Source organism: Colletes latitarsis, chromosome 2 (assembly GCF_051014445.1).
Source record: "Colletes latitarsis isolate SP2378_abdomen chromosome 2, iyColLati1, whole genome shotgun sequence".
Lineage (NCBI taxonomy): Eukaryota > Metazoa > Arthropoda > Insecta > Hymenoptera > Colletidae > Colletes > Colletes latitarsis.
Window position 1 is genome coordinate 9117205 of NC_135135.1, and position 20050 is coordinate 9137254.

Here is a 20050-nt window from a genome sequence, read left to right on the forward strand (position 1 = left end):
ATTCCTCATAAAGTTATAAAGGCAACGAAGCTAATGATACGAATAATGCTGCTTCTCAGAAATTAAGCTATAGCTAAAACTATAATGGTTTTCAACGAATCCTGGAAGACAAGATCTGCTGGCATTTCCGTTTCATAGGGTGAAATGTGGTCCTTTCAAGCTTCGTGCATCTGGTCACGTACACACAGAGAAAAAAATATCCATGTAACGTGGCCTTTGCATTTTAAGTAATATCTTTTTCGTACATTTTTCAATCAAAAACAAGGTTTATTCAAATATTTTACAATAATTTAACATCCAATGAAGGTATAATTTATTGGATATTGACATTTTTCTACAAAGTAAGGAACAAACATTGTAACAGAATACCAAAACCACTGAGGAATATTTATTCGTAATGTTATATATTTTTTTAAATGACATAATACTTCGGTGCAATTAATATTTAGTTTTAACCGTTTAGGCATCGATGATAATAAATTATTTATTCCAGTTTTTATCCACTCCGCAATTTTATTCGAAATATTTTTTTTTTTAATTTTTCTCAATGATATGTGAATGGTAAATTGTCTAACAACTTTGAATTGTTATTTAATTAGTATTTAAATATTTTTATTCATAATTAATAAAATGTGTAAAAATATACCCTTAAACTTTTACAGTAAAAGATTTTATAGTTTTCTTACCAAAAAATCGTAAGAATAAATCGTAGAATATTTCCTTAATTTTTAAAATTCCAAGTTATTTTTAAAAAATTTTCTCCATTACGTTTCAAAATAACAGTTTTCTTTTAACAACATAAACAGTCCAATGTTTTTAAACTTATTCATAAACTTATTAAACAATTGTAAACTACGTAATCGAAATTTATTTCCTTTAACATTTCAGCTTGAAAATTAATATTTGACGGGTGACGTAGAAATATTTAAATTAAATATTTTCTAAGTTGTCTACGATGGGTTAATATTTTCTCTAATTTGAACCGCAAGTTTTCTATAGATGATGCTAGTATACGAATGCTTGTTTCTCCAAAAGTTTTGTTATACTTTTACCATATTTGGTTCATATTTTAAAACTTATAACTGAAAACTAGATTGTCATAGAACATCGTACTAAAATAGATTTTTAGTTTGAAACAATACAGAGAACAATATTATTAATTAAAATGCAAGGCCCACTGTGTACGAATACTTTTTCCCCAGACTGTACGCAGTCCCAGTGAGAACACTACGTAAATCGACGAAGGAAAAGCACGTATGTACGAGAAACAACTATCACGAAGCAAAAAGTTCGTCCAAATGAGTCAAAGTTGAGTCTACTTTGAATGTTTAATATCGCATTTGATATTGCCATGACCCTTTGCAAGATTCCTTTTTTCTTCGACGAGTGCCATTTTAAATCGAGGTAGAAAAATGCAGAAGAATGGAAGCCGTAGAAAATGAATATTAAAAACTCGCTTTAAACTCTGACACGTATTCATTCTGCAAGACGAAGATTCTAAGAACAAAGTTATGTCTTCTACGACCCAAGGAGTACAAGGGTCCTATGTATGATTCTCTTGACGTACGCAGCGTTCAATTGAATTTAATGATCAAATTAAACCGATTTACTTTCATTACGATATTCTACGCAAAGGAGGGGTCGGTCGAGCAGTAGTTTTCGAGAGTTTCGAAGCATACGAGTGGTAAAATCGAAAGTTTTGGAAACTATTCGAAATGAAAAATGTCGATAATCTCGAATGAAAATTCTGTCAAACCGGGGGTAACAAATTACAATAAAAATCGTTTGTAATAAGCAGTAAGAATTTAAAGAATTTTGTAGGGTCGTTTGAATGTTGCAATGTTGACAGTAGGCGCCACATTCAAAGTGGAACAAAATGGCGAGAAGAAATCAAACATCTCTTCAGAGTCCGGATGTAAATCATATAGAAAATTTTATTAATGGAAAGTGTGTAAAATCGATGAAAAAATATAATAAATCTTCAAGATGAACCGACTTGATTTCGATAAATTTATAAATGACGAGGGTTCAAATACTTGTGCAACCGACTGTATATAGAAATCGGTTTCCTGATTCTCGCGTCGCTAATATGTTGAGAGCGCATGAAGAATTATGATAGCAATTATAAACCTGATTCATGTAAAATAGTCAGAAGTTTGTCTTAATTCAAATATACACTTGATACACTTAAATTTTCAATTTTGTTTTATATTGTCATGTTATGAGGTACAGTATACTATGTGATGGCCTGAGAAAAGTTACTCTAAGAAATTATATTTTAAAAAATAAAAAACATAAAAAGAATCTTTTCTTCTACTATTCATATTTTTATCGCTTCTGGATTGTGGCAATTTTGGCTCATATGCTAACAAAAATTTTGGGACTTTCCTTTTGCTATAGACATTGTATCGTTAAAAATAAAAAAATTACAAATACTTTCGTTAGCCATTGTACGAGCAACAGTTGTAAGTAAATCTGTTAAAAATAAGCAAAAGGGAGACCCGAACGGACAACCGGTAGTCATCGTGGAACGCAGGAGTATACACTATGCAAGCAGAGTATAGAGTGTATAATGCAGACATAAAGGGGGGAGTTTGAAACAGCCGTCGGTCCCCCACCGTTTCGATCCCCACCTTCTGGGCCCTCTCCTACTCGTTTGCTCGTTTCTACTCCAGCAGTTCCCCTAACCCATCGAAAGAGTTTCCCTCTCGCCCCCCGGCCGAACAACAAGCCACTAACTTCTCGTCAGTCGACGTTGAAGAGAGTGCTACGTGCGTACGTGTATATGTCGTCACAATTTGGTATTCGGCCACCAACTCGTTCGTATCATCCAGCCAGCGACGATAGCGAGAGGAAAAAAAGTGTCGCGCGGAGAAAGAGATAGATCCGCAACGCCATCGGGGTCCAGGAGTTGCACAACTTCGCGTCACGGATTGACAGTAGAGCGTCGTGGCTGACACGAAGCGGCGAATGTTCGTCGCGCGTTTCCATAGAGATCGAGGAAAAGAAAGACGTACGTCGCTGGCGGTTTCGGCCACCTGCTGCTGCTGCTGCTGCTGCTGCTGCGAAGAATCACGTGGGAAAAAAAGGCGCGCGCTATATCGGGCGGTTCAGTTGTTTAAAATCCGAACGCGCCTGAACGTCGCTCCGTGCCCGCGCAGAATCGATCGATCGCCGAACGATGCCCGTACGTCACGTGTGTTTTGTCAACGCGTCGTCGCGGAATTAAATTTTCAGAGACCGCGAGAGATCTAGCGGCGGTTCGCGATCTCGTGCAACGTGGTTCGGTGACCGATCACGGTTGTGCGCGCGCTCTCTTCGCCTCGAAGAAAAAACAGAAAGCCAGCGAGGAGTAGGGCGGGAAGATAAGGAAGAAGGACCCCGAAGGAGAAAGAGGAAAGGAAAAGGAGGCAGGCACGCCGCGTGGACACGGCCGTGTACGGTTCCTGTGTCAGTTTAGTTTCGTTTTACCGCTTTTCGTGCCGGAAACCACGGTCCTACTATATCCTCCTTTCCGGATCGATCGTGGGTCGAATAGTCGAATTGAAAACAACGCGATTATTATCGAAAGAAAACAATCATGTACAAGCTACTAGGGGATCTTGGTCAGTACCTGAAATGGCAGGAAGTCACGACCGATTCGATGGTGTTTCGGTTGCACACCCATTTCACGACAGTGCTACTTTTCACGTGCTCGATGGTGATCACGGCCACCCAATACGTCGGTAATCCGATCTCCTGTATCGTCCAGGGTTTACCCACTCATCCTATCAACACTTATTGCTGGATAACGTCTACCTTCACTATGCCGGATGCATTCAATCGACAGGTGGGTAATCTCGTTTAACCCTTCGCGATCCTAGACAGTTTTGATAATTCGTTCCAGAAGATCCACCCACGATTTAGCTATACTTCCATTCATATTTGTCTACTATACGCGCGTTTAATTCTTTGCGGCACAGGACTTCAGATAATAAAATAGACCCATCTTGCGTTTATTAAACAAAATTGGTATATTTTTATTAGTAAAAGTACCACATAATGTAAAAACAAAAAAAAATAGTAATAGTTATCGCAATAATTGATGAACCTGTATTGGCATGTAGAATGTTGCCAACACAAGTGAATACATTTCTAACATTTGTTGAAGATATTAACAAATGCTTTACGTAAATAAGACGAAATATAAACCTACGCGTATGCAGCTATTGCAATATTTCAAGGTTGGACTAAAAATGTCCCACCATGCATTACGGTACATCGAAAAGGTGGGTCACTTTTAATCCCAGCGTGCCCCAAAGAGTTAAATGTCATTTTTGGAAATTACGTTGATTAATTTACTGCTTATAAGATTTTATTTGACTCAATTTTGCACCGTTGTAGATCGTAATCGTACCAATTTTGGATTTTAATATTTTGTCCATCGGTCTTTAGCAACCATAACAGCTGTAATTTGTTGTGGTATACAGTTATCCCCCGAAGTACGCGGATGTTCGGGACGCCAACGTACTGCGTAATTCTGAAATCAACCCCCCTTCTCCCTACACTTTAAATCTCTGTTAACCAAAAACCATAATACAAGGATTATAAGAAAATCATACGTACATTATACATGGCATAACATACATTTAAATATGTATATTACGTTTTGTGAAAATATATCGTAATTTTTGTTCGACACATCTCATTTTGTCACAATTCTTCTTTCACATTTTGTTTCAATTGTAATGAATGTATCATTGAAGGATCTATGTCGTAAAAAAGTTATACAAAGTCGTCATTTGTAACGGCGGAAAGACTGCGACTTCGGAGAACGCGGCGACCACAAAAATCGTGAAAAAACCGCGTACAATCGAAACCTCGTACTTCGAGGGATAACTATACTTTAAATTAGATTTTCACATAACTTTTCTAAGATTAAACACCATTGTTCTTAAACTAGTTCCCATAACTGATGTCACGAAGACTGTGGGGAATAACGTGTATCTTGCAATTGTCTCTTTTAGTATTACGCATAAATTTTATGTGGGGTTTAAATCTGATCCAGTTCACAACCTGAAATGACCGTGATCCAATCAATCTTGCACACCTTTTGTCATATATCTAGAGTCCCTATCCTGTTGGAAGATAATGTGTCATTTTTCGATTGGTATATCTATAGTTTCTCACAATTTTCTGTTTAAAATTTCTTTGTACATATACATATTGATGCAGTTTTCCTTTTATACTCTGTACAATTTAATAATCCTGCACCATATAATGGAAGTAACTGTATTATTGTATCTTCCATATTATAGTAATATGAACTCAATTAACAGTAATTGAACCTAATAATAGTAATATATTTAATATAAATAAAGCAATAACATTCAAAAATATGTTTCACTATTATTTGTAATTCAATAATAAACACACAAGGGATGATCTGCAATCACGATAGTTAAAACATACGTAAAGTATATGTATAACACATTTTTTTTACTGCAAAAATTCGCTTTAAGGGGTGAATATTAAATCTTAAATATTGGACTATTTTTACTTTAATATTATAATTTGCAAACTGTACAAGGTAGAAAAATAATTTTCAGTCAGAAGTTGCTTCTTTAAATTAGATCTGTTATTTAGTAAACAATTTGTCAATTTGTTAAGCAATCAAATACAAATTATTAACGAAAAACGATATTTTTTAAAATCTTAATTAATAGTTATATCGATGAGAAACCAGATGAATATGAACACCCAGAGTTTGCTTTGTCCCATCGATTTTCTATAACCGCCCAGTTGCTTCATATGAAGCAATCACGCTATCATACGATGTGCGTGGTGTAACAAATTCCTATACTTTCCATATTTCTTTGACGAGTTTCATCATCATAAAGAATAATTCTTATCGTTAATATTCACATTTATTAAATATTCTTAACGTATCTAAAATTCCTGTACAGTCTCACATGTATATTTGACGGAGTATTAGAAAAGTTCGATAGTTATGTTAAAATAAAAGATTTTGATAATGAATTAAGACTGTCTAATATCTCCCTTCTTGTCTTCTTAGTCATCAGATTTATTCGCCTGCTATATGAAATAATATACTAAAGAATATTAGGGTGACAGGACTTTTCAAAAATTAAGAAAAATTAATCTGAATTTCAATGACATTACAAAAATAAGAACCACAACAAATTTTAGGTGTATGTGGTTTCCAATTGTCAAAAAATAAAATTTTGTTCTTTTATTAGAAGAACATTGCTCCTTGTAATTTAACTACCGGCAAATATAATTATAGCAATACGGTAAACGTTTTATATATACTGAGAAAAGCATTAGTTATATTGTTTGCAAGTACATGCACCACTAAGGTTTCACATGAAAAATACAAAATTTGAAGAATATATTGATTTTTATTCAATTGCTTAAAAAATTGGTAAATCATTCACCGACTAAATAAATAAATAAATTTGGTTTGAAAACTTTTTTTCTATCTTATGTTTCACTCACTTAGGCATAGATTCAATTAACATTTGTTACTTTTCTCTCTAGTGTTTGCCACTTTTTGTGTAAAGCGATTTTTGAAACATTTTTGTTTGAAATTTTATATTTTTGTAAACGATATTTTTCAATTGAATTTATGTTGACTGATTTCGAAGGGATTTCCGAAACATTTGATCTATTATATAAGAGTCATTTTCTAATTAAATTAGTTTTACATAGGGGAGCATTATATGTATTGCAGAAACAAGTAATTATCAGAACTTAATCAGACTTAATTTCTAGAAATTATCTCTCAAATTTGATTCTAAAATATCTAAATATTTATATTGATCTAAAATTCCACCAATGAAATGCAAATTTTCGAGTCCACTTACAACCATAACACATTTAACTGTAGGTCTCAAAAATTCTGCTTTTTTTCTACACATTAATTTTCGTCCATCCTAACCCAAAGTGTTAAATTTACTCTCGTCTGTGAAAATAACCAGCCAAAAATTTAACTGTTTATTCATATAAATGTTTGCGAAATTAAGTCACTTTATTCGTTAGGGTATTTATCTCGCTACTCGTAACAAAATAGCCTGAGTCTTTAAGTTTATTTGATATTGTTTTTGAACAAATTTTCCTATCAGTTCTTGCCTCTAATTTTGCTGCAATTTTAATACAGTAGGAATACAGCTTTTACTCGAGCAATTATTTTTTAATACCCCCATTGGAAAGCAAATTTACTTTTTGGAAAATTTCTCTAATCCAGACCTAATCCGGAAATTCAAACAATTTTGAAACTTTAGGGATGAAAATCACTTCAAGGGATAGAAATTACCCTTTAAATACTCATCTATTTTGAATTTTATTATTACTATAAATTGTCACTGATTCATACTCAAAGAACTTATGAAGAGAATTATGTATGCATACTTTTTTCTCACCGGATTTCCTTGCTTCGTTCGAAATTTAAGATTTGCCTGTTATATTTTTAAGTCATAAGAAGATTTATACTGTTTAAAAGCTGCATTAATTTTTTAATTTCCTATGTTCCTCTCAACAGCAGTTAAAATTATTATTTAATCGTAGCCGCGATTTGTAAAAACTGTAACACAGCCAAGAGGTAGAAATTTAATTAACAAAAATTTTAATCTTTCTATCCCAGACCTAATCCGGAAATTCAAACAATTTTGAAACTTTGGGGATATACATATAGGGTTTACGTAAATATAACGCAACCTCTATTTGCTATGGAAAATCACTTCAAGGAATAGAAATTACCCTTTAAATACTCATCTACTTTGAATTTTATTATTACTATAAATTGTCACTGATTCATACTTAAAGAACTTATGAAGAGAATTATGTATGCATACTTTTTTCTCACCGGATTTCCTTGCTTCGTTCGAAATTTAAGATTTGCCTGTTATATTTTTAAGTCATAAGAAGATTTATACTGTTTAAAAGCTGCATTAATTTTTTTAATTTCCTATGTTCCTCTCAACAGCAGTTAAAATTATTATTTAATCGTAGCCGCGATTTGTAAAAACTGTAACACAGCCAAGAGGTAGAAATTTAATTAACAAAAATTTTAATCTTTCTATCCCAGACCTAATCCGGAAATTCAAACAATTTTGAAACTTTGGGGATATGCATGTAAGGTTTACGTAAATATAACGCAACCTTCATTTGCTATGGAAAATCATTTCAAGGGATAGAAATTACCCTTTAAATACTCATCTACTTTGAATTTTATTATTACTATAAATTGTCACTGATTCATACTCAAAGAACTTATGAAGAGAATTATGTATGCATACTTTTTTCTCACCGGATTTCCTTGCTTCGTTCGAAATTTAAGATTTGCCTTATATTTTTAAGTCATAAGAAGATTTATACTGTTTAAAAGCTGCATTAATTTTTTTAATTTCCTATGTTCCTCTCAACAACAGTTAAAATTATTATTTAAACGTAGACGCGATTAGTAAAAACTGTAACACAGCTAAGAGGTAGAAATTTAATTAACAAAAATTTTATTTTCTCTAACCGAGACCTTATTCTGAAATTCAAACAATTCTGAAACTTTGAGGATATACATATAGGGTTTACGAAAAAATAACGCAACCTTTATTTGCTATGGAAAATCACTTCAAGGAATAGAAATTACCCTTTAAATACTCAACTATTTTGAATTTTATTATTACTATAAATTGTCACTGATTCATACTCAAAGAACTTATGAAGAGAATCATGTATGTATACTTTTTTCTCACCGATTTCCTTGCTTCGTTCGAAATTTAAGATTTGCCTTATATTTTTAAGTCATAAGAAGATTTATACTGTTTAAAAGCTGCATTAATTTTTTTAATTTCCTACGTTCCTCTCAACAGCAGTTAAAATTATTATTTAAACGTAGACGCTATTAGTAAAAACTGTAACACAGCCAAGAGGTAGAAATTTAATTAGCTAAAATTTTATTTTTTTTTCGCAGGTCGGTCTGGAAGTCGCGCATCCAGGAGTGGCGAACGACTTCGGTGACGTTGACGCAAGGAAATATTACACATACTACCAATGGGTGTGCTTCGTGTTGTTCTTCCAGGTAAGGGCTCATTTATCAGTAATATCGTGCGCGCGACCGATAAACTTGGGGACAGCTGCGCTTTTGGTTTGTTACCAGCCTCCTATTTCACCTATCGCGCTGTATATCCGAACCTCGTTCGCGTGAATGCCCGAGCGCGAAAGATTAAACGCGTAACTTAAGCTCGGCTGATAATACAACTTATGCAAGCGATAATTATATCGCTTTTTATTTCTGTCGAGGAATACCAGGGATCGAAAACAATTACGATATTGACTCCTATTACAAAACGTTTATAAGAACAGAAACGATAGTTCGACGGTTACGAATAAAAAAAGGTTTTGGCCTATATCAGTTACAGTCACGGTTATATCTGTTATTAATAGGTTCGCCAATAAGTGATGGATTTCTGCAGTGGATGATGATTTTTGTTTTTTTTTCTCTTAGTGAAAAGCAGCGTTCCTAACTAATAAAAAACAGGACGAACGTTTGAGACAATATTTTTTTTATTATAGATAAACAACGAATAGTTCGTAGTTGATCTTAAAATTTATTGTAATAAATTACACTAAACTCAATAAAATTTTCGATGTTCTGTTTGCTACGGTTATTAGTTCAAGACTATATTTGAAAAAATTATTTGCATTGCCACAACAAAAATGTTTTAAAAAGCTAATATTTTGTGGAATAACTTATTTTTAATAATTGCAGAACATTACGAAGCATCGAATCGATTGATTTTCCACAATGTTCTGTTAAAATTTTACTCTTATGTGTTTTGATTTCAGCGCAAATATCGCTCAAATTTTTATTTTTGTTGCTTCTATACACGGCGTTCGGCTAAACCTGGGAAAAATTTTAATGGGAGATTCTAGAGGCTTAAATAAGACGAAAATCAAGAATATCAATTTCTTGACTGAGGCTTCGTTAAAAAGTTATTAAAAAATTAAATTAAATAATTTTAAATTATTCTGAAAAAATTATTTTCGGTTACGGGGCTCAATTACAATCATTTTTGGTGAATACACATACCCCTGAAATCCTACGCATTTTCGAGAAAAAAATTCTTCACTGAAAATATAATTTCTTGCCAGAAATGCTTCCTCAAAATTTCATGCAAATCTTTAAAACGTCATAACTTCCGAACGGATTGGACGATTTTACTGTTTCAAAAAGCAATCAACGCGTATTTTAGTGAGGAATATGTAGACATTCTAAAAATATTGGAAAAGTTGCTTCTTAACCTCGTAAAATGGGAAAAACCCCATAAAAGTGGTCCAGTTTTCAAACAGCCATAACTCCTACAATAGTGAATATATTTCAATGAAACTTTTTTCTGAAGTAGAGCTCATGGGTACCTACAAAAAAGTATTAGACAACTTTTCTGTAGGGCGTCAAACAAAATTACTAAACATGAAATAGGAATTTTTAAGAAAAATCGACAAGGAGGTAGGTGCCTAAATTTTTCCGCGAAAAAAAAAAATTTCAAATCGTTCTGAAAAAATTACTTTCGGTTGGGGGATCAGTTACAAGTATTTTTTGTGAATAGACCTACCCCCGAAATCCTGCTCAGTTTCGAGAAAAAAATCACAGTAGGTGTTGACATTTTTCGACGAAATTAAAATATTTCAAATCGTTCTGGAAAAATTATTTTTAGTTGTGGGGGTCGATTACAATCATTGTTTGTAAATAGACATACCCCCGAAATCCTACGCATTTTCGAGAAAAAAATTCAGAAAGGTGCCTACATTTTTCGACAAAAAGAAAAAATTTCAAATCGTTTTGAAAAAATTATTTTCAGTTGTAGGGGTTAATTACAATCATTTTTGGTTAATACACATACCTTCGAAATCCTACATACTTTCGTGAAAAAAATTCTTTCCTGATAATATAATTTCTGGCCAGAAATGCTTCCTTAAAATTTCATGCAAATCTTTAAAACGTCATAACTTCTGAACGGATTGGACGATTTTACTGTTTCAAAAAGCAATCAACGCGTATTTTAGTGAGGAATATGTAGACATTCTAAAAATATTGGAAAAGTTGCTTCTTAACCTCGTAAAATGGGAAAAACCCCATAAAAGTGGTCCAGTTTTCAAACAGCCATAACTCCTACAATAGTGAATATATTTCAATGAAACTTTTTTCTGAAGTAGAGCTCATGGGTACTTACAAAAAAGTATTAGACAACTTTTCTCTAGGATGTCAAACAGAATTATTAAAAATCAAAAACCCATTTTTAAGAAAAATCGACAAGAGGGTAGGTGTCGGCGAAAAAAAAATTCAAATCGTTCTGGAAAAATTACTTTCTGTTGAGGGGGTCAATTACAATAATTTTTGGTGAATAGACCTACCCCCGAAATCCTACCCATTTTCTAGAAAAAAATTCAGTACGGGCGAAACTTTAAACGTTAGTAACTTTTTAACGAAGCCTCCATCAACAAATTAGTATTCTTGATTTTCGTCTTATTTTGGCCTCTAGAATCTCCCATTAAAATTTTTCCCAGGGTTCGCCGAACACTCTTTATACTCTACGAGTTTCACAGAGATTCTGAGAGAATCCAAACTTCTCTCTAGTATAGTGTAAAATAATCTAGTCGCTAATAACCAAGCAATTGATGCGACTTTAAAACCTAATGAAAAAAAAAGACAACTGAAAATATGAAACAACGAATCTCGATGCAGATACAATTCAAAGTGCAGTTTCCTCTTTGATTAACAGATTACATCACTGCATTGATGTCAATCATGCATCATTTTGAACATCTACGTTAATTGTGGTGAATCTAAATCATTATGTTGATAAACATTGTCACATAAAACCGCCGTCCTGCGGAAGTCCTACGATATCTTTGAGTTCGTAACTTTGGTATGACGCGCGTAGGAAATTTTTGAGGAACGAAATTACGTGTTAATTATTAAGTTTTGGGGCTAATAAAAGCTGGTACTTTTATAGACTGTTACTTTCAGCCTACTAACAAAGGAACGTCGTTTTTTATTAAAAGGTATGACTGTTTCTAAATTTTTGGACAGATTATATTATAATTGTAAGTATTTAGTTGCTAAAATCTTTGAAAACAGCATGGAAAAAAGCATGGAAGCAAAATCATTGTTTTATATCTGACTTAGTTAAATAACACACGTGAATATTTCGATTATTGACGTAAGCATTAACTTCTTTATGTGCAATTCAATTACAAGTCATTTTTCAAATGTATGCTATTTAATTTTGTTTAAATTTGTTCATACATGCTCACAAAAAAACAACAGATTTGGCAAGGAGTTAATAAAGGTTCCTGTATTAAAAAATAAAAAAAGTGGTTTCTGTTTCCTATCGAAAATTCTGTTACTTTTCGACCAACCCAATAAATTCAACTCTTTACACATACTTTGTGTCTCTGAAATTCTGCATGATTTACATGATATGTATATTTTAACAGGCAGTATTATGCTACGTGCCACAATGGTTGTGGAATATGTGGGAGGGTGGTTTGATCAACGCGTTGGTAATGGGCATGAATTACAGCCTCGATCACAAGAAGAACATCGACCAAAAGAGAGCTATACTAATAGAGTACATCATAAATCATAAGCAGGTGAGCGTATAAGTTGAACGTTGTTTTAATCAGAAAGTACGAAACCGTGGAAACTGTAAGATTTGTGTAGCTGAACGGACGATTCTTTTTTTTTCTTTTTGCTACGATTTGTTATAGTCACGGACAGGCTTCCTCTTATCACGAAGTTTAGAAGTTAATTCGGTGCTTTTATATTACATCATTTACAACTCCGGTTTAAATGTAAATAGTCCGATGATATTATTTTGCGATGGTAGGAAACCTTCATAGTTGTAAAACTTGTGCTACTTTGTTAAAACAAGAGACGTATCATATTATCATCAAACATTAGTAAACATGGCGTTCGACAAAACTATCATTAGACATAATGTTTACCTTTCAATTAAAGAAAAACGCAATCAAAGCAGTAGAAATGATTCGTTCTGCTTTGGGAATACAGGGTGTTCGGTCACCCCTGGGAAAAATTTTAATGGGGGATTCTGGAGATCAAAATAAGACGAAAATCAAGAATACCAATTTGTTGATGGAGGCTTCGTTAAAAAGTTATTAACAATTAAATTAAAAAATTTCAAATCGTTCTGGAAAAATTATTTTCGATTGCAGGGGTCAATTACAATCATTTTTTGTCATTACACATACCCCCGAAATCCTACGCGCTTTCGAGAAAAAAATTCGAGAGGGTGTGAAATTTTTCGACAAAAAAAAAATTTCAAATCGTTCTGGAAAAATTATTTTCGGTTGCGGGGGTCAATTACAATCGTTTTTGGTCATTAGACATACCCTCGAAATCCTACGCATTTTCGAGAAAAAAATTCAGAAAGGTGCCTACATTTTTCGACGAAAAAAAAAAATTTCAAATCGTTTTGAAAAAATTATTTTCAGTTGCAGGGGTTAATTACAATCATTTTTGGTTAATACACATACCTTCGAAATCCTACATACTTTCGTGAAAAAAATTCTTTACTGAAAATATCATTTCTGATCAGAAAGAAATACTTCCTGAAAATTTCATGCAAATCTTTAAAACGTCATAACTTCTGAACGGATTGGACAATTTTGATGTTTCAAAAAACAATCAACGCGTATTTTAGTGAAGAATATGTAGAAATTCTAAAAATATTGGAAAAGTTGTTCCTTGACCCCGTAAAATTAGAAAAACCCCATAAAAGTGGTCCAATTTTCAAACAGCCATAACTCTTACAATAGTGAATATATTTCAATGAAACTTTTCTCTGAAGTAGAGCTCATAGGTACCTACAAAAAAGTATTAGACAACTTTTCTCTAGGGCGTCAAACAAAATTAGTAAAAATCAAAAACGAATTTTTAAGAAAAATCGACAGGGGGTAGGTGCCTAAATTTTTCGGCGAAAAAAAAAAATTCAAATCGTTTCCGAAAAATTATTTTCGGTTGCGGGGGTCAATTATAATCATTTTTGGTGAATAGACATACCCCCGAAATCTTGTGCATTTTTGAGAAAAAAATTCAGTAGGGGCGGAAGTTTAAACGTTAATAACTTTTTAACGAAGCCTCCATCAACAAATTGGTATTCTTGATTTTCGTCTTATTTTGGCCTCTAGAATTGTCCATTAAAATTTTTCCCAGGGGTGGCCGAACACCCTGTATAGTAAGTATATTATTTCATTATTTCGTTTAAGTAATGGTAACAGGAGTCTTTAGGGTATACTCTAAATTCCATAGTTTCTTTATTGCTGTTTGTTATCTTTGCCTTGTTCCAAGATTGTCCGTCTGATGGCGATGGATTTAACGAGGTGAGGATTCCTAACAGTAAAATTTTCTAAAGTCAAGTATACAGTAATGATTCTTACGACATAGATCGATCCGGAGTTACTGAGAGTTCACCTTTCAAACGACAGAGGCGAAATTCGACACCAACAGATATTAATACACAGCGATATCGTTGAGCGCTCGGAGTCACTTTTATCTTTTGCCGACGACCGTAGTCGACAACCGAAGAAAAGGACTAGTGAGGACGAACGAGAAAAAAAGTCTTTCATACAAATCGTCGTCGGCTCCTTAGCTTGTATCGTTTTTTAAATAACGACTTTTACGATTCACTGGCTTCAAGAGGGGGATCCCCCCCAGTTGGGAAGGACAGAAATATTCAATCTACGAATCACGTCTGGAGTTCATTTTAAGAATCATTACTGTATAATTCAGTATGAAAGTAGAGCTCACAGATACCTACAAAAAAGTATTAAACAACTTTTCCATACAGTAAATATATAAATTATTACTGTATAATACTAAATTTTTCGACGGAAAAAAAAAATTTCAAATCGTTCTAAAAAAATTAGTTTCCGCTGTGGGAGTTAATTACAATCATTTTTGCCAATACACATACCCCCGAAATCCTACGTACTTTCGAGAAAAAAATTCTTTACCGAAAATATACTGTATGGCCGGAAATATTTCTATAACTTTTTAACGGTGCCTCAATCAACAAATTAGTATCCTTGATTTTCGTCTTATTTCGGCCTCTAGAATCTCCCATTAAAATTTTTTCCCAGTGGTGGCCGAACACCCTGTATAATCGTGAACAGAATGACTACATAGATCTACAAGTGTACCAAGCTTCAATGAAATCGGTGATTCGAAGGCCTTGCCCTCTTTTTGTCAGACGTAGAACTGTCCCCTTCATACCTTTTGCGTTACTTTATTTCTTTGTTATTAGTTCGACGAACGCATTGACAAGAAAGAATGACAGAAAAGTTGGGAAACAGATTATTTTTGTATTAACTATGACGACTGTTTTTTTCCGGGCGGGAAAAAAGATATGCACTTTCAAACGTTGGGAAAGGTGCAAAAAAGCATCGAAACCGCCATCTATCTTTCATCAAAAGTAATGGCGGTTATTACTATGAATAAAATACATACGTGTTTTTCTTTGTGAATAAACGATAAACTTTTTGAAAAAGAAGCACCAAATTAATTTCTAGATCTAATACGAGTACAGATTTATAATAACTGTTATTGTATATTGTTTTTAGGTCGTGATACAATAAAGGCCTGTAAATGTGTAAAAGAGTTAAGAGGAAGGCTGAGACGGTTGCGATAGATCCAATTTGCTCTCATTGAGTTCAATTCGTGCTAATTCAGTGACTGTTTGTTCTTTCAGACTCACAGCATGTACGTGTACCGGTACTTCATATGTGAAGTCCTGTGCCTGTTGAATATTTTCTTTCAAATGTACCTGATGAATCGGTTCTTCGACGGCGAATTCCTCAGCTACGGACTGCGCGTGCTGCAATTCTCAGACGTTCCGCAAGAAGAGCGTATCGACCCAATGGTCTACGTGTTCCCACGCGTTACTAAATGCATCTTTCACAAGTATGGTGCATCAGGAACGATACAGAAGCACGACTCCCTCTGTATTCTGCCATTGAACATCGTTAACGAGAAGACCTACATCTTCATCTGGTTTTGGTTTACGATTCTCTCGATCCTCCTATTGGGATTGGTGGTTTACAGAGCTGCTATTGTCTTTGCTCCAGTCATTAGGTCAAAATTGCTGCAGCTCTCTGTGCGATTGGTCGAGGACGACATTTGCTACAGTGTCAGCAAGAAAACCGATCTCGGTGATTGGTGGCTCCTCTATGTCCTTTCGGCCAACATGAACTCGAAAATCTATAGGGAATTCTTGAAGGAGCTCTCTATCGAAATGAGTGATACGCCATCTGTTGCCCCGTAGAATTAATATTTTCAAAGAATTTTAACTAAAAGACATCGACGAGGACTGACACGAGTTTCCCTGTACAGGGTGTCCCTGAAAGTTATGTACAACTCGAGCAAGAGGTGATTCCTTGCAAAACAAACGTAGAATAACTTCTTTTCATTCGAGGCTTAATTCTCAAGACAATCGAGTTCGAAGATTCGATTCGTATGTGTGCCAAGATACGGTACAATTTTGCCCAATTGCTCAGACCAATTTAATCAAAGTCAATAATAAGTTAACGTACAAGATTGGGACGAATTGTTAATGTTGTAAAAAAATTATTCAATTGTTTGAAAAGTAACTTAATATAACCTACAAAAATCAAATAGAAAATTTGAAAAAATACTTCTAAAGTTACAATAAAATTCTGGTATTATTTTTTATATCAAATTGGAAATTCAGTAAAAATGATTAATAGTATTAAAATCTACATTCCTTTATTAGTATTTTAAGATATAAGAATTTATAAAACATAGACACAGTTTTTTTTACTTTTGTCTATCGTTGGACACACTGTGTGACGGTTTTAATGGGTTTGTCATGGGTTTTTCATGAATCATTAAATAATAAATTAATTTCTGTTTGCGTTCGTTTGATTCGTAAATTTATTCTTAAATTAAGATTCATTAACCAAGTGATACGATAAAGCTTGTCATTTAAATTTTAATTACTTTTGACGGAGTTCAAATTCGATATTCTTGAGAATTAAGTTCGAAACTAAATAAAGTTATTCTATATTTTTTTTTTATCTTTTAATAAGCAATCGTTCGATGCACGTAATTTTCCCAGGCACCCTGTACGGTTCGTTATATTCTGTCTTTCAAAGAACTAAACGAGAATATCGACCTATTGTATTCGTAGAAATCATCACGTTACATTACAGCAGTTTAGCAAAATATTTTCACGCCTAGCGTAAAACAATTGACATGTACGACTGATATAGAACGCTCAAGACACGCGATGATACTCTAAATAACGCACAAGTGAACACTTCAGGATCTCTATATACGCGTACGTGAATGTGTGCATGAGTGAGTGCATGTGCCCGCGCGAATCATTGTTTTTAACGATTGACTAAAAAATCGTTCTTTATACTTCATTAGTAATAGTTTCCCAAAGCAAAAACTGTTTTACGTTGAGAATTATTGCTCAAAGCAATTCAGCACCGCATTTCTGTTTCTAGAATAGTGATAAAGAAATTCTCGAACGTGTTAAAGCAGAAATACCGTGTAACATTTTTCTATGATGAGATCACCATAATTTTTATTCTATCGATCGTCATTGTAAACGCGCACTGCCGCGAGAAATTTTTTATTTTCTTATATTCCTACCTAGCGTATTCAGACGGCATTGGTAAATATCACTGAAGCCAATAATGATGCGTACACTGACGCCCATAAATATTAGGGCACTTGGTTGAAACGTTGTCGATCTTCCAAAGTATTATAACCACTTTCACATTCCTGAGATAAATTTTCTTGGAGATTCTTTCAGGTCCGAATCTATTCGTTCAAATAATAAAATAAATGTTCACAAATACCTAACGTAAAAATTATTTTCGATTTGCTAATGTTTTTTTTTAATAAGTTGGTTTCAACGTATGTAATTACCGTTCAAAAGTTTGATAGAAGAAGTCACATTTTTTTGTTAATAGATCGAAAGTAACCGCCTGTAAAGAAGACTATATCGCATATTTTAATGAGTTTGCAGACAAAATTTCATTTTTAAATTCTGAAAAATTTTTAAATGAATAGGATCATTGTACCAGTTTTAAATCTTTGGATTAGAAGCATAGGATTTTAAGAAATTAGTAAATGGCAAAATGAATAAGGCAAACAGGGATGCCAGTTTTTTAATTAATTTTAAGTTAGTTTAATATGTGTACAGTATAAATTGTTACAGTATAGAAGACTTTAATTGTAATAAAATATCTGTACTTGATTTTGCAATACCCAACTGATTCCAAACTTTTGAACGGTAGTGTATATAAATGATTTACGGGGAAAAAACTGGTATTCAATGACACAATTTTCAAGGACAATGCTTTCCCCTTCAAAAGTATACGCAAGTTTCACTATCCTTCCACTTTTCTTACCAAGGCCTACAATCATTTTTTCACGCTACGAAGCGAGTAAAAAAGCGTATATGATTTTACTCAAAAAAATGCTTCAAACTCAAACGGTCTTAAAAGTTAAACAAATTTTGTACCAATCTAAAATTACCATGAATGTAAAAATTAACGACCTCTTCAAAAGTCGATGTGTAATTTTTTTTCGCCATTTTATACCACTTTGAATTATTGAAACACACTTATTACATCAAAGTACACGTTCAACTTCTAAATTATTAAATAAAATAAAAATGATTAAAATTCTATAATAAATTTGCGTCGTTTTTCGTTATTATTTCTTATAAAGCAAGCATTATATGCGTATTCCAGTGTGAACGGCATACTTTTCGTTCAAAGTGAAATAAAATGGCGGTAAAAATTTTATTTAAGGAAGATTTCTTTTCACGATGTTACAATAATCCAAAGATCGACAACGTTTCGTGGGTGTACTAATAATTATGAGTGGTAGAGTATTTTATGATAGCAGTTTTATAAGTTTCTTATATTTCTGAATGCATTTTACGTTTCAATATTTTATGAATAAGTTTCTACGTGATCTGGTAGTTGAATACATAAATATGCATGAGTTTTTTGTAAGGTAGACCAACATTTTGTACTAAATATTTGTCCATTTGTGTTCCATTGATGCGTAAATATGTGATAAAGAAAATGTATTTAATGTTATAAATCTTCCAACAGCGTTTTAGTCGGGGCTCTGCTTTTTCTTAACAAATATTCGGTGTCTGTACCGGTATATTAATGTATAAGCGTTAAACGAACTGTATGATATCCAATGTTTTCTCGCGAGAAATAAGTACTAACATTGAGACGAGTTTTAACGGTACTATCTCTGTAGATGATTAATGCATACGAGTAAGAAGAGAAGTAGAGGTCAATACTGACTCATTTAAGTTGGCAATATATTTAACTATTATAAAAATACTAAATGAACGAACATTAATGTATGTACTTTATTTAGCCCATTCTTTTTCAACGATTAATCGTAACTAAATATAAGATTTGATATATTTAAAAAGTTCTTTATTTTGTCAAATATTACTTATATGCGTGTTTTTTCATTTTTTGTGTTCAGAGTTTCTTCTTTAGAAACATTAGATTTAGATTCAACACGAGACACGCAACGATTTCAAAAAGTAAGTTGATAACAACATAAACAAAATAAATTTTTATGTTCTATTTCTCCTTTATATTAGTATAACAGTATTTAAAAATAAAGCTATCGAACTAATTAAAAACGAAACACTTCTTAATTTTAGTTGCAGATAATGACAAAGTAGTAGATTGTTGTGAGAATCAAGGACAAATGAAAGGATCGAACTCTTTCATATTACAACGCGAATGACTCAAGTCTGCAATAAAATTGAATGCAGTAATCGGATGACACGTTTATTTTTATGCCAGCTTTTCCAGATATTCTGCGAGCCGTGAAGCATAGGCGAGACGACGTCAACGATGGTGTTACAATTATTTCGTCTTTTCAATTTTCGAGCAATTTAATCATATGTATATACACTATTGTTTAAAAGTTTGTAAGCATAGTTTTCAGTAAAACATG

The 20050-nt window shown here is 33.1% G+C and overlaps 1 protein-coding gene across 2 annotated transcripts; it reads left to right on the forward strand.

Moving 5' to 3' along the window:
- The first annotated feature begins 2690 nt into the window (after window positions 1-2690).
- Ogre (optic ganglion reduced) lies at window positions 2691-19431 on the forward strand. 2 transcript variants are annotated; one of them, XR_013080835.1, is made up of 5 exons: window positions 2691-3829; window positions 8969-9076; window positions 12496-12651; window positions 15768-16998; window positions 17047-19431. XR_013080835.1 is itself a non-coding variant. In XM_076779535.1 (4 exons), the coding sequence occupies exons 1-4, from the start codon at window positions 3581-3583 to the stop codon at window positions 16338-16340; spliced, it is 1086 nt and encodes a 361-aa protein (XP_076635650.1). In that variant the 5' UTR covers window positions 2691-3580; the 3' UTR covers window positions 16341-19431. The 2 variants fall into 2 exon arrangements, 1 of the variants encoding a protein (XP_076635650.1); XM_076779535.1 differs by having other exon boundaries at window positions 15768-19431.
- The last annotated feature ends 619 nt before the right edge of the window (window positions 19432-20050 follow it).

What these genes read in the sequence shown, in the direction of transcription:
- Ogre (XM_076779535.1), top strand. Translation starts at nt 3,581, where the DNA reads ATGTACAAGCTACTAGGGGATCTTGGTCAGTACCTGAAATGGCAGGAA. An exon ending in CGGATGCATTCAATCGACAG is followed by an intron (nt 3,830 to 8,968) that starts GTGGGTAATCTC and finishes TTTTTTTCGCAG; the next exon opens with GTCGGTCTGGAAGTCGCGCA. An exon ending in GCTTCGTGTTGTTCTTCCAG is followed by an intron (nt 9,077 to 12,495) that starts GTAAGGGCTCAT and finishes ATATTTTAACAG; the next exon opens with GCAGTATTATGCTACGTGCC.